This window comes from Gorilla gorilla, chromosome 10 (genome assembly GCF_029281585.2).
Source record: "Gorilla gorilla gorilla isolate KB3781 chromosome 10, NHGRI_mGorGor1-v2.1_pri, whole genome shotgun sequence".
Classification (NCBI taxonomy): Eukaryota; Metazoa; Chordata; class Mammalia; order Primates; family Hominidae; genus Gorilla; species Gorilla gorilla.
In genome coordinates this window covers 52,058,500-52,073,583 of record NC_073234.2, presented here as the reverse complement: position 1 = coordinate 52,073,583, position 15,084 = coordinate 52,058,500, and the positions used below count along the sequence as shown (strand labels likewise).

The following is a 15,084-nucleotide window of genomic DNA, read 5'->3' as shown; positions in this document are numbered from 1 at the left end:
ACAGAACGAGACTCCGTCTCAAAAAAAAAAAAAAAAAGCCAACTACTCTGCATAGTTAGCAATCAAAAAATGTAAGCTATTCATTATCCTAATGAACTGAAAAAACTGCTTTTGCGCCTATCGGGAGGAGACTGTTAGAAGCCAAAGGCTCATTTAAAGAGGACGTAAGGAAAAGCAGCCAAAAAGGTGGGAATAGAGTTTAAGGCGCGTTCGTGGTGATTCAGACCTAGAGTGGAGAGCAAGCCCTCTCTCTGGACAGCCCTCACCGGCGAGGGGAGCGGGCGCCCGCGGGCCCAGCCGGGGTGCCCGGCAGCCAGGACTCCGAGGCGGAACCCGCAGCCTGGTCCCGGCGTCGGCGCCTCCCCGGCGGCGTAGGGAGCGCAGCCGCGGGGACCGGGGGCGAGGCCGGGGCGGTGCAGTAAGGGCTTCCCTCCCGGGCGCAGTCGCCCTCTTACCTGGAGCTTCCCCTCGCTGGGGTTTTGCCCACCTGACGCCCCCGCACCCACCGGGGACGGGGCAGACGTCCGGCCTGCTCCCTCCTCCCAGTGGACACCTCCGTCCCTGTCCCGGCCCATTCTCCAGCCCCAGAGCCCTTCCTGCCCTTCCTCCCCTTCCTCCCCTTCCTCCCCTTCCTCCTCTTCCTGCTCCTGGCTCCTTCCGACGAGTTTGGTTTGAACTTTTGAATCCGCCAATCAGCGCCGCGCGCCCCCACTCCGCGGGTGCCGCCGGGCGCAGGCCAGGGCTCGAAGGTGGGGCCGCAGCGGCACGGGGCGGGGTCCGGGGCCCGCCCTCCCGACACGTGGCCGGGGACCGGGTATATAAGGCCCTTCGGGGCCGGCTACCCTTTCACTACTTCTCCCTCGGACTCCTTGGTAGTCTGTTAGTGGGAGATCCTTGTTGCCGTCCCTTCGCCTCCTTCAGCGCCGCAGACCCCTTCAAGTTCTAGTCATGGTGAGTGGGGTTTCCTCGGGGCTGGGGAAGAGTGCGCGTCCCAGGGGACGGCGGGCCCGGAAACTACTGCCTGCACCTCGGGCCGCGCCCAGGACAGCTCCAGACTGCCCCGGGCCTCTCCGGTTAACCTGGCTTGTGGTGGCCGGGCTGGAAGGTCGAGTTCACTTGGCAGACACCAGTTCGGGCCGGAAAACCTGGCCCGGGTGCGGCCATCAGTGGAAATGGAAAGCCCTCTTGATCCTAGTGAGGGCTTTCCCCGCAGGGCCCGCTACTGCCCTAGGGAGGAAGGTCAGGGAGCCTGTTCATTGGCCTCCAAGAACTTAAACTAAAAATCCCTCCCCACGTTTTCTCAAGCGACCTCTCCTTCCCACTGCCTTACAAACTGGGCCCCGGAGGCCCTCGTGCGCTCCCGCACCGACGGTGCAGCACTTCCTGGCTCCCCCTCTCCAGCGCCCAGTGACTCGCTTCTGAGTCACCTGTGGCCCTGCCCTGGGGAGAGCCTCCAACTGCGCCAGTCCACTTGAGAATGGAGGCAGGCACCTCCTTGGAAGGGAATAATTAACTTTCACGTTGCTTAATCCTGCATTTCTGGTGTTAATCTAGTGGTAGGTTTATAGCTGAAGCTTTCTACTTAAGCCGGGTTTAAAAGCACGTCCACAAAAGGATATTTTCTTATAAAAGCAGAGTTGGCCCGGCGCAGTGGCTCACGCCTGTAATCTCAGCACTTGTTCGAGACAAGCCTGGCCAACATGGTGAAACCCCGTCTCTACTTAAAAGAAAAAAAAAAAAAAACGCTGGGCGTGGTGGCGCGCGCCTGTAATCCCAGCTACTCGGGAGGCTGAGGCAGAAAAATCGCTGGAACCCAGGAGGCGTAGGTTTCCCTGAGCCGAGATCGCGCCACTGCACTCCAGTCTGGACGACAGAGCGAAACTGTCTCAAAAAAACGCAAACCCGGCCCGGCGCGGTGGCTCACGCCTGTAATCCCAGCACTTTGGGAGGCTGAGGCTGGTGGATCACGAGATCAGGAAATCGAGACCATCCTGGCTAACACGGTGAAACCCCGTCTCTACTAAAAAAAAAAAAAAATACAAAAAAAGTTAGCTGGGCGTGGTGGCGGGCGCTTGTAGTCTCAGCTACTCGGGAGGCTGAGGCAGGAGAATGGCGTGAACCCGGGAGGCGGAGCTTGCAGTGAGCCGAGATCGCGCCACTGCACTCCAGCCTGGGCGACAGAGCAAGACTCCGTCCAAAAACAAAAAACAAAAACAAAAAAAAAAAACCGCAAACCCCAGAGTAAACTAGTACCACGTGTTCTTAGTTCAGTTTTCAAGAAACGTGAAATTATACGTAACTTGAGTGTTTTCTATAAAGCTTCCAGAAGTATTGAAAACAACTATCTTAGGCCAGGCGCGATGGCTTATGTTTGTAATCCCAGCACTTTGGGAGTCCGAGGCGGGAGGACCGCTTGAGCTCAGGAGGTCGAGACCAGCCTGGGCAACACGGTGAAACTCCGTCTATACTAAAAATACAAAAATTATCTGGGCGTCATGGTGCGTGCCTGTAGTCCCAGCTTCTCAGGAGGCAGGGGTGGGAGGATCTTTTGATCCCGGGAGGTGGAAGCTGCAGTGAGCCCAGATCGCACCACTGCACTCCAGCGAGACCTTATCTCAAAAATACGTATATGAATTTAAATATAAAAATCAAATGCAAATACATGTATATGTCGCACTGTAACAACTTATTGCTTCTTTTCAAGCAATACCAAAAAGATACTGGTAAAAGTGTGATTCACAAAGTAGTGAGACCCTTTAAAAAGCAGGAGAGCGGCAGCGGACTGGTTTAGGCGAACACTGGTTAAATTTTCTTGTTTTTTAACGAGAGGTAAGAGCTGCTTATCCAGTTAACACTAGACCAGTTGACTCCACCTGTGCCTCACTTTCTCCCACGTGGCCAGGGGAGAGTGGAGGGTAAGGCAGTGGCCGCTGACTGCCTGCTAAGCTTCAAGAAGGCAGTTTAGACTGAGCAATGAAAGAAAAATTGCGGGCGCAAAATAGAAGCGGCATTTAAACAGAAGAAGCATTTGTTAGAATGAGTGGATCTTCTCAGATACTTTATCTCCTTGGGCCTGGGGGCCATCATGATCAGGTATCTGGTTATCTCCAGCTTTTTGGGGCTTGGGCGTTTCCAAAGTCCAGTTAAAGGTAAACATGATGCCGGGTGTGGTGGCTCCCGCCTATAATCCCAGCACTTTGGGAGGCCGAGGTGAGTAGATCACCCGAGGTCAGGAGTTCAAGACCAGCCTGGCCAACATGGTGAAACCCCATCTCTACTAAAAATACGAAAATAAGCCAGGCATGGTGGTGGGCACCTGTAACCCCAGCTACTTGGGAGGCTGAGGCAGGAAAATCGCTTGAACCTGGAAGGCGGAGTTTCCACTGCATTCCAGCCTGGGCGACAGAGCGAGACTTTTTCTCAAAAAGGTAAACATGATGCAATGGTAAATAGTCATGGGCTAATTAGAACAAACTACTCCTCCTGTTCTCCCACACCCCTGGAGCTGGGTGAGTAGACACAGGTGATACTGAGCTTGCTGATGTGGTTAAGAGACCTTGATTGTTTCATGGGGAGTGTAGGTGGGAAGGAGGTCAAAGGTTGTGAGTAATTAGGGTTTTTATTATCTCTTGGCTTATGAGACCAGGTCCTTTGAGAACTTAGTGCTCTGCCAGTCTCCAAAGTGGCTAATCTGACTTATGATGAAATGCCAAACACCCTTTTTGTTTTCCTGTTAAGTCTGTGTGTACAGATTCTATGTTCTTTCCCTTATTTTACTAAGCAGGTGTGGGTTTGGTAATTTCTAACCATATTCTGCTTTGGCCCCTCTGGCCTTTCTAAATTAACTTGGTCCACCTCATAAATATATATCTATGAGAGAGAGACACACACAGACACAGAGACACAGAGTCTTGGCTCTGTTGCCCTGGCTGGAGTGCAGTGGCGAGATCTCTGCAACCGCCGCCTCCTGGGTTTGGGTTCAAGTGATTCTCATGCCTCAGTCTTCCGAGTAGCTGGGACTACAGGCGCGCACCACCATGCCTGGCTAATTCTTGTCTTTTTAGTAGAGATGGTGTTTCAGCATATTGGCCAGGCTGTTCTTGAACTCCTGACCTCAGATGATCCACCCATCTCGGTCTCCCAAAGTCCTGGGATTACAGGCATGAGCCACTGTGCTCTACCATAATTTTTTTTTTTTTTTTTTTTTTGTATTTTTAATAGAGACAGAGTTTCACCATGTTGGCCAGGCTGATTTCAAACTCCTGACCTCAAGTGATCTGCTCACCTTGTCCTCCCAAAGTGCTGGGATTACAGGTGTGAGCCAGAAACAACTAATTTCTTAACCTATCAGTAAAGTCTTGGTAACATTTCTAGCCTTTATTATTATGGTCTTCCCTCTTCCGGAGATGTTTTGACGGTGAAGGAAAAACGTTCTTCCTATAGATTAGATTCTTCCACATGGTTAAAAAGCTGCCTCTGACCACAGTTTTTAAAATACAGCTAACTGCTGCTTATCCAGCATTTTCTTCATGAGTCATAGCTATAGTTTGCTGGTTTAAGCTGGTTTTAAAGGAGGGAGAGAGAAGCTTTTGTCTCCTAAAGAATAGGATTAAAGCGGGACCAGAATGAGCTCAGTAGTTACACAATCATTCAGAGAATGAATCAGAGCTGGAAAGGGGAATTTTGCCTTAGTTTAAGGAATCATATCTACTGTGGCTACAAAGCAACTGTCTGGTCTTGCCGAGTAGTTCATGAACACATCTTTGGTTTTCCAAGGCACTTTTGGTGAATTAGGTCTTCAAAGATTTTTGCTTTTGAAATTATAGTCCCTGAGCAGGAGTGGCCTGCTGAAAGATGGTTATCTTTTTTTGTTTGAGATGGAATCTCTTGTCACTCAGGCTGAAGGGCAGTGGTGTGATCTCAGCTCACTGCAACCTCCACCTCCTGAGTTCAAGTGATTCTCCTCCCTCAGCCTCCCAAGTAGCTGGGACTACAGGTATGCGCCATCATGCCTGGCTAATTTTTTTTGTATTTTTAGTAGAGATGCATTTTTGCCATGTCGGCCAAGCAGATCTCAAACTCCTGACCTCAGGTGATCCACCTGCCTCAGCCTCCCAAAGTACTGGGATTACAGGCGTGAGTCACTGCGCCCAGCCAGTTATCTGTCTTGAAGGTTAATCAGTCATTAGGTGTGAATCATTCCTAAATGTCCCATCTGATGTATTATATCCTGACATTTTCCTTTCTTCCTCCCACAGCGTGAGTGCATCTCCATCCATGTTGGCCAGGCTGGTGTCCAGATTGGCAATGCCTGCTGGGAGCTCTACTGCCTGGAACATGGCATCCAGCCCGATGGCCAGATGCCAAGTGACAAGACCATTGGGGGAGGAGATGATTCCTTCAACACCTTCTTCAGTGAAACGGGTGCTGGCAAGCATGTGCCCCGGGCAGTGTTTGTAGATTTGGAACCCACAGTCATTGGTGAGTTGACCTCAGTAACCCAAATGAGATCCCAGGGTGCTGGGACAGGAGGTCTGTCCTGGGGGGGCTCCGCTGGTCACTCACCCACTCTCCCTCCCCGCTCCTTGTCCCTCCTCCTCCTCCCCCCTGCTCCTCCCCCATCATGTTCTCCAGATGAAGTTCGCACTGGCACCTACCGCCAGCTCTTCCACCCTGAGCAACTCATCACAGGCAAGGAAGATGCTGCCAATAACTATGCCCGAGGGCACTACACCATTGGCAAGGAGATCATTGACCTCGTGTTGGACCGAATTCGCAAGCTGGTAAGTATAGTACTTTAAATAAAGTGGGATGAGAATTTCTTTTGCAGTTCTGAGACCAAACTACAAAAATCATTCTTTGCAACTAAAATGAGACTATTTGCATTGCAACTAAAATGTATCTGTTCACTAAATTAATTGGATTTCTGAACCAGATGATCTTGGGTTTATGGGACAACTATGGGGTAGAAGTAAGTGCTCTTTAGCCTATTTTGCTTCAAGCTGAGACACCCCTTTTGAGGTCATCTTAGTCATACTGAGTGAGTAGGTAGCTGACTTCTACATGTAACTAATTGATCAAAGTCATTTTTTAAAAATCTGGGCTGGTTCCTTCATGTCAATACAGAAAGTTCAGAGAACAAGAAGCCAGTGTCACGCTGACAAGAAACAGCCAATACTGGAAACTTCCAGTACTGCTGAAAGTGGAGTCGGGAGCTTCCTTATGAAGTGTGCTGTTTGGATCACTTTAATTAAGAGCCTGGCAATCAGATGACTCTTTGCTCCTTAGGCATGTGGGCAGCTTGTAAGTAATTAACCAGAGATCAAGCATGATGGTCTGGGCAGAGTAACTTGTCAAGAAAATCGCATTGTATTAAGCCCAGCCATGACTGCTCCATTCTAAAATAGAATAGCCTCATCATTCATGGCTTCATACTTTCCTCAGATGTTTATGTAGTCTTCCCAGCAAAACTGGACTGATGTTTCCAATGCTTAAAAACTAAGCTTTAGGCTGGGCACGGTGGCTGACATCTGTAATCCCAGCACTGGGAGGCCAAGGTGGGCGGATCATGAGGTCAGGAGATCGAGACCATCCTGGCTAACACGGTGAAACCCTCTCTACTAAAAATACAAAAAATTAGCCGGGCGTGGTGGCAGGTGCCTGTAGTCCTAGCTACTAGTAGGGAGGCTGAGGCAGGAGAATGGCGTGAACACGGGAGGCGGAGCTTGCAGTGAGCCGAGATCGTGCCACTGCACTCCAGCCTGGGCGACAGAGTGAGACTCCATCTCAAAAAAACAAACAAACAAAAAAACCTAAGCTTTAGTTATAAGCACTGACTTGGAAAATCAGGGACCTGCCTTTAGGCACAAATAAACCTAGTAGCTATTTAGGGTTCTGGAACGCGAGGTTTATTGCCTACCAAAACAATTGCATTTGTCCTTGGCATTAGTGTGCTCACAGGAGGCTTAACTGGTGTAATTGGTAGGCGAGAGTCTTCCCTGTGCATTGATCTCATGTAGTTTATGGACCCACAGGCTATAAGGGAGCTGAGTAGAGAATGTTCACAAATCTGAGGCCCATCACTTGGAGAAGCAAGAGTTTACAACAGAATACTTTATTTGGAAGGTCAAAATCATTCCTTCATAAAGTAGCCGTTTGCTAACCAAAATAGCCCAGTTAGGTGGAGGAAATCCCCAACAATCTGAGGTCTCATGGAATTGTGGTTGTGTCACTTTACCCAAAATAAATGGGCTTCTTGGTACCTAGTGTCATATATTGGGTGCTTACTGTGCCAAGCACTATGCTGAGTACTTACTTAATTCTCAACCTAAGGTAGATTACTATTCTCACTTAATCAATGGAAGAACTGAGAAATGAATGTGGTCATACAGTAAGGAACTGGTACAGCCGGATCCTGACAGCCTGACTCCAGTACCAGGGTGTTAGAACTTTGGCTATTCAGTTGTTCCACCTCAGAAAGCAGCTGCCAAATCTTTACAAGACATCCACTGTACCAGGCTGGTGGTCCTTTGCCTGCCCCTTAGGAGCTCTCCAACTAAGAAACTGCCCTGTTCTGTGGCCACAGCAAGAGAACCAGAGGCTGCCCTCCCAGTTACCAAAACTTGAGCCCTGTATGCAAGCCCAGGCCTTGTGATTCCTCTGCCTGAGGAAATAGTTCATCTTAAAATAGTCTTAGCAAAGGTTTTTCTGCTCAAGGACTTGATTGTGAAAAGTTGCTCTGAATCACTTAGCACTTAAAAGCTTTTTTTTTTTTTTTTTTTTTTTTTTTGGAGACAGGGTCTGCTCTGTCATCCAGGCTGGAGTGCAGTGGCATGATCATCAGTCTTGAACCCCTGGGCTCAAATGGTCCTCCCACCTTGGACTCCCAAAGTGTTGATTACAGGCCTGAGCCACTGTGCCTGGCCCAGAAGAGTTTTAAAATTGCAATTGGAGTAGCCATAGATTTATAGAAGTCCTCTGCAGGTTTCACCAAACGTCTCGCAACACTAAAATGAAACTTTTTTATTTTGCAGGCTGACCAGTGCACCGGTCTTCAGGGCTTCTTGGTTTTCCACAGCTTTGGTGGGGGAACTGGTTCTGGGTTCACCTCGCTGCTCATGGAACGTCTCTCAGTTGATTATGGCAAGAAGTCCAAGCTGGAGTTCTCCATTTACCCGGCGCCCCAGGTTTCCACAGCTGTAGTTGAGCCCTACAACTCCATCCTCACCACCCACACCACCCTGGAGCACTCTGATTGTGCCTTCATGGTAGACAATGAGGCCATCTATGACATCTGTCGTAGAAACCTCGATATCGAGCGCCCAACCTACACTAACCTTAACCGCCTTATTAGCCAGATTGTGTCCTCCATCACTGCTTCCCTGAGATTTGATGGAGCCCTGAATGTTGACCTGACAGAATTCCAGACCAACCTGGTGCCCTATCCCCGCATCCACTTCCCTCTGGCCACATATGCCCCTGTCATCTCTGCTGAGAAAGCCTACCATGAACAGCTTACTGTAGCAGAGATCACCAATGCTTGCTTTGAGCCAGCCAACCAGATGGTGAAATGTGACCCTCGCCATGGTAAATACATGGCTTGCTGCCTGTTATACCGTGGTGACGTGGTTCCCAAAGATGTCAATGCTGCCATTGCCACCATCAAAACCAAGCGTACCATCCAGTTTGTGGATTGGTGCCCCACTGGCTTCAAGGTTGGCATTAATTACCAGCCTCCCACTGTGGTGCCTGGTGGAGACCTGGCCAAGGTACAGAGAGCTGTGTGCATGCTGAGCAACACCACAGCCGTTGCCGAGGCCTGGGCTCGCCTGGACCACAAGTTTGACCTGATGTATGCCAAGCGTGCCTTTGTTCACTGGTACGTGGGTGAGGGGATGGAGGAAGGCGAGTTTTCAGAGGCCCGTGAGGACATGGCTGCCCTTGAGAAGGATTATGAGGAGGTTGGAGCAGATAGTGCTGACGGAGAGGATGAGGGTGAAGAGTATTAACCTGTGTGCTGTACTTTTACACTCCATTGTCTTGGAACTGTCTTATTTTTGTTCTGTAAATGTCTATTGCCGTAAATTGTTAATAAAAGTGATGTTTCCATTTTAAATGTCGAGCTGACTTAAATACTTGATCCAGTTAAAGTTGGATGTATGAGGCTGGTGGATGAAACCACCTGAGTCGAGGGTCTTGCTCTGTCACCCAGGCTGGAGTGCAGTGGCATGATAATACATAGCTCATTGCAGCCTCGAGCTCCTGGACTCATGTGATTCTCCTGCTTCAGCCTCCTGATTAGCTGGGGACTGCAGGTGCACACCACCATGCCCAGCTATTTTTATTTCTTGTAGAGAGGGGGCCTTGCTATGCTGCCCAGGGTGGTCTTGAACTGGCTTCAAGTGATCCTCCTGCCTCAACCTTTCAAAGTTTTGATTATAGGCATGAGCCCCTGCCCAGCTTCTTGGTTTATCTGTTTAATTTGGGCCTGACTTAAGTGGTTATAGAATCATTTTGTAAGTGAGGAAACAGGTTCAGATTGAGCCAGTTCTTTTCTAACTAAAATGGATGTGAATCACCTGTAGATATTAAAATGCAGGTTTGGGGTCAACCTGGTGGCTCATGCACTTCGGGAGGCCAAGTTGGGTGGATCACTTGAGCCCAGGAATTCGAGACCAGCCTGGGCAACGTGGTGAAAACCCATCTCTACCAAAACAAAAATTTGCATGGTGTGATGGCACCTGCCTATAGGTGGGAGGACCACCTGAGCCCAAGGAGGTTGAGGCTATAGTGAGCCATGATTGCACCACTGCATTCCAGCCTGGGTGACGGAGACCCCTGACTCTCAAATTTAAAAACAAAATGCAGGTCCTAATTCTATAGGCCTGAGGTGAGGCTTCAGACACGTCTTATTTTTTTTTCTTTGAGATGGTCTCTTTCCCAGGCTGCAGTGCAATGGCACCATCATAGCTCACCCCCACCTTGACCTGGGCTAAGCCATCCTCCCACCTCAGCCTCCCAGGTAGCCAGGACTACAGGTGTGTTCCACCATGCCTGGCTGATTCTTGTAATTTTTTTTTTTTTTTTTTTTTTTTTTGGTAGAGATGGGGTTTTGCCATGTTGCTTAGGCTGGCCTTGAACTCCTGGGCTCAGGCAATCCTGCCTCAGCCTCCCAAAGTGCTGGGATTACAGGAGTGAGCCACTACACCTGGCTCCTAGATACGTTTTTTAATAACCTCCCAAATGATGCTGTTGGTCTGATGTGACCACATGTACAGTAGCAAAGGGTTAGATAACAGTAACTGCTGGAGCCAAAATTCAAGTGCCCAGCCACACTGCCAGAACTATTGCTGTCAGTCTTTAATAAAGTATTAGTCACATGAGAAGGGCTTGGAATCCTGATTTATTCCATACTTAGCTAAGACCTACAATGGCAAAGATGGTTCGTACTAAAGGGGTTATTGTTTAGAGAAAGTGGAAATGTCAGACAAAATAACAGTCACCGGTTTTTCTGGTATTGGTATTTGACCCAATTGTATGTCATGGAGATTATTTGAAGTAGGAGTAATATGTATGTGTAGGAAAGATTGGAGAGGGGTGAGTTCTCTGATTTGGACTTTTTTCCAAGCACCTGTTGGAGGACCGTGGTTCTTGGGGGCAGACGGGTGAAGGGGCATGAGTGTTATATGTAGCTGGAGAGCTTGGTGCCTGGTACTCAGTTGAACTAAGCAATGGGAAAGGACAATGACCAAAAGGTGAAGCTTCATGCAGAAGGGAGGAATCAGTTTTGGTGCTTGGGTGCTTGCCTGAGTGGGAATGCCTAATGAGTGGTAGCAGATGGGCCCTGGGGGCAGAGTTGCAGACATACTCACCTCTCCTCCGTGACTTACTTTATTCTGATGTGTACCCAGTTACCATCTCTTTCCCAAAGGTGTTTTGTATCCCTTACCCATTGCTCACTTTAGCCCCTTTGCTCTGAGAATTGCATCTGAAAGATGTGCATGTTTAAGGCCAGCGCTGGGGTTCACAGCTGCAGTCCCAGCAATCTGGGAGGCCAAGGTGAGAGGATTGCTTAAACCCAGGAGTCTGAGACCAGCACCTGGGCAACAGGGTGAGACCCTGTCTATTTTGAGCATTTTTTTGGCCGGGTACCGTGGCTCACGCCTGTAATCCCAGCACTTTGGGAGGCTGAAGCAGGTGGATCACTTGAGCTTAGGAGTTCAAGACCAGCCTGGGCAATATGGTGAAACCCCGTCTCTACTAAAAATACAAACAATTAGCTGAGCATGGTGGTGCACGTCTGTGGTCCCAGCTGCTTGAGAAGCTGAAGTGGGAGGATTGCTTGAGCCTGGGAGGTGGAGGTAGCAGTGAGCTGAGATCGTGCCACTGCACTCCAGCCTAAGGGACAAAAAATTTTTTTCCCTTAAATTTTTTTTTATGTCTCAAATTTTTTTAAAATATATATATTATATCTGCGTGCATAGCACAGCATGCTTTTGCAGCCTGAGATGCCTCAACTATGTGCTCTGGATGGTTTTATATAGCATTTGTCGAGAGCAACCATAGTTTTATGTCCTTCGGGGCAAGGTAAGACCCCAGCACAAATTCAGCCACTGCTACTTCTCAGATGAGCCAGGTTCTTCCTGCAGCCTGGGCAGGGGAGCAGGGTGGGATGCCTGAAATGAAGGTGAACCTTGAAGACGCCGGCCAGCCTGCCAGAGGGGATTTTGAGACCTTCCCAGGCCAGGAGATCTGCTGATTGCCATAGTGCAAGCACTGGAGGAAATGGGAATGGGACACCCGTGTATGAAAAGGAGCAGATAAATCACAAAGCTTAGGCGAGTGTGCCACCCCATTACACCAGCATTTCCCAAGCAGGGTGCCCTGAGAATAGGATTCAGGGTGCCCATATAGGATCCCTTCAGCTTTTAGAATGACATGGTGGAACCTGGAGAGCCTGACTCACCCATCCTCCCTGGGGCCAGTCACCCTGGCCAGGAGCAGCCCCCTCCATTTACCTCTGTACACCTTACAGATGAATTATTTTCTACACGTGCCAAGATGTGAAAAAGGTTGGAAAGCTTTAAGCAGCCACAGAGGTCTGGGGTGAAAGAAGGTGAGAGAAGAGTTTAGCTGAGAAGAAATATTCCAGTAGAATAAAGCCTGGGGAATTGGAAGAGCAAAGTGCCAGTGGTTGGGGGGGCATTTGTCCTTGTAAAGATGATTTCCCCCTCCTGCGTTGGAGGGAGAGTGAATAGAAGTTAGCCTGCAGCAAGAACAAATATACCCCAAGGTCTAGGTCACTGCTTTGTGGCTGACAATCATCTGATCTGCCCTTGAGCACAAATGGAAAGTCTGGACCCAGAGCTGCGACTGATGCTGATGCTGAGGCCGCTGAGGCTTGGTGGGAATAAATGGACACAGCCTAAGAGGGTTCGGGCTCCGGAGGCTGGCGGCAGCCCCAGGTTCTGGCTGTGTGGACAGAGGGCTTAGACTGCCCTCACCTAACCTGGTCAGAGGAGCAGCCTGCTTCCCCCCCCGCAGAGGCCGCTGACCACTGAGAGGTTAGCATGTCTGGGCAGAGGTGCTTTGGGCAGGGATGAGGAGGGGGATAACGACTTTGAGGGGCTGAGGGCCTGCCTGTCCCCCTGTCATTCTGTGTTTGGGAAGCAGCTGGCAAGTGACTTTTCTCCAGCAGGAATCTGTCAGGCCAGAGGATGGCCAAGTGGGTTATGCAATTACAAATCAGTCTTCAGGCCTTTGCTGGAAGGTGATGTGGCAGTCCTGGGTGAGGCTGAAGGAGGTCAGGGGAGGCGCTGTCAGGGTGGAAGGAAAAGGTGCCTTCACAGTTTCCACAACACCCTGGGAGGTGATGTTATTATACCCACTTCCATAGCTCACAGAGATTGAATATCTAGCCTAAGGCTACAGAATAAGTGGCAGAACTGAAATTTTACCGCAAAGCTCTGGCTCTAAAGCCTAGGCTGACTCCACTCTGTCGTCGAGCCATCGAGGAGCTCCAGAGGAAATCGGCTCTGCACCTGGCAGCCTTTCCAGTCCTGGGGGGATAGTGCCACCTTCCAGGCCCCTTTGGGCATGAGGTCAACAAGGGCCAGCCCTCACATGAGCACTGGATGGAGCTGCAGTCACAGAGAGATCTCATTATGCCAGTGATTGTCAGAAAACCTCCCAGGAGCCCCGTTCCTGGGCCCAGGTGGCAGCCCATTGACCTTAAATGGCAAAGCCAGCTGGTCCCCATGTCCAGGCTGTAGCTTCCCTAGTGAGGGGGCATTTTTGTCCAGGCCTCCCTCTGAACTCAATTCTCAGGTCACGGGGAGATACAGTGCCCTTGCAGGATGGCTGCTGCCACCTGCCTGGTCTCCTGCCAACAGGGACACCAGCCGAGGCACAGGCAGGACAGTGTACACCTGGAGCCTCGCTCCTCTATGCTCCGGGGCCAGAGTGGTCAGTGCCCGTCAGCTAAGGCCGCAAGGTGAAGCTGGCAGAGATGACCCAGGCAGATGGCTCCTGGAGCCGAATGCCAGGGCGACTATCTAGGAGACACAAGGCAGCAGAAGCTGAAGAGAAAATAGACCCTTGGGTGTGGGGGCTGTGGAGCAGGAGCGGGCCCTCGCCCCGTGAAATAGGTCCCCTTTGCTGACATCTCATTAGCCTGTCACTGCCCCTTTCATGCCAAGAACCTAGTGCCCCTGAATTTGTCATTGTCAGCCCCGAGCGGGTTTTGGGAAAACAGTTCTTTCCTCCTCTACACTCCCTCTGAGTCTACAGCAGGAGAGCAATAGTCAGAATCAATGAACCTTCCAGAACTAGAGACATGTCTGCTTTAGTCATAATACAAAAAATGCTTTTAAACAGTCGTCTCCCTACTGGACTTTTTTTTTTCTCTCTCTTATTTATTTATTATTTTTTTTTTGAGACAGTCTCTCTCTGTCACCAGGCTGGAGTGCAGTGGTGCGATCTCAGCTCACTGCAACCTCCACCTCCCAGGTTCAAGTGATTCTCCTGCCTCAGGCTCCCAAGTAGCTGGGACTACAGGCATGTACCACCACGCCCAGCTAATTTTTGTAGTTTTGGTAGAGACAGGGTTTCATCATGTTGGCCATCTCCTGACCTCGTGATCCACCCGCCTTGGCCTCCCAAAGTGTTGGGATTACAGGCGTGAGCCACCGCGCCTGGCCTTTTTTTCTCTTTTTAAAATTGGAACAGACTATAAAGGTTTTACAGAATATAAAGATTTCCTAATTACACAAAGATTTTGTCTACAGAAATTAGTTTAACTCATGGAAGAGGGTGGGTATAAATTCAACCTCACTCTCTCTCCCTTCACCCTCTCTGCACACTTCTCTATTTTTATCAAATATCTCATTTGGCTTCCAAGAGATGTCTAGTCCAAGAGTAAACTAATACTGAAATGCACTTGGCAAAGGTAATCCAATTATACTATTCTGGCAATCATCTCCAGTTTTTTGTTTGTTTTTCTTTCTTTTTTTTTTTTTTCAATACAGAGTCTTGCTCTGTCACCCACGCTGGAGTGCAGTGGTGCCATCTCAGCTCACTGCAAGCTCCGCCTCTCAGGTTCAAGCAGTTCTGCCTCAGCCTCCTGAGTAGCTGGGATTACAGGTACCTGCCACCACTCCTGGCTAATTTTTGTATTCTTAGTAGAGCCGAGGTTTCACCATGTTGGCCAGGCTGGTCTCGAACTCTTGACCTTGTGATCCGCCTGCCTTGGCCTCCCAAAGTGCTGGGATTACAGGCGTGAGCCACCGCACCTGGCCATTCTTTCTTTCTTTCTTTTTTTTAAATTGAGCCTGATACTTGCTAAGTTTATTTTTTTAGAGACTGAGTCTTACTATGTTGCCCAGGCTGGCCTTGAACTCCTGGGCTCAAACACTCCTCCCACTTCAGCCTCCTGTGTAGCTGAGACAACAGCACACCGCACTGGGCTTCATTTTTAACTTTCAAGTTTTATTTGTTCATTATTTTTGCAACACCTGTTTGGTGCAAGTCACTGTGCTGGGTACTATAGGAAATATATTTAGCTTTTTGCTTCTCAGATTGTAGAGA

The 15,084-nt window shown here is 49.5% G+C and overlaps 1 protein-coding gene across 1 annotated transcript; it reads left to right on the top strand.

The window, feature by feature from the left end:
- Window positions 1–383: 383 nt before the first annotated feature.
- Window positions 384–9,115, top strand: TUBA1C (tubulin alpha 1c). The gene is made up of 4 exons (XM_019037939.4): window positions 384–951; window positions 5,259–5,481; window positions 5,635–5,783; window positions 8,034–9,115. The coding sequence occupies exons 1-4, from the start codon at window positions 949–951 to the stop codon at window positions 9,006–9,008; spliced, it is 1,350 nt and encodes a 449-aa protein (XP_018893484.1). The 5' UTR covers window positions 384–948; the 3' UTR covers window positions 9,009–9,115.
- The last annotated feature ends 5,969 nt before the right edge of the window (window positions 9,116–15,084 follow it).

Coding starts and splice junctions, on each gene's coding strand:
- TUBA1C (XM_019037939.4), top strand. Junction 5,482..5,634: donor TTTGGAACCCACAGTCATTG/GTGAGTTGACCT, acceptor CATGTTCTCCAG/ATGAAGTTCGCACTGGCACC. Junction 5,784..8,033: donor TGGACCGAATTCGCAAGCTG/GTAAGTATAGTA, acceptor TTTATTTTGCAG/GCTGACCAGTGCACCGGTCT.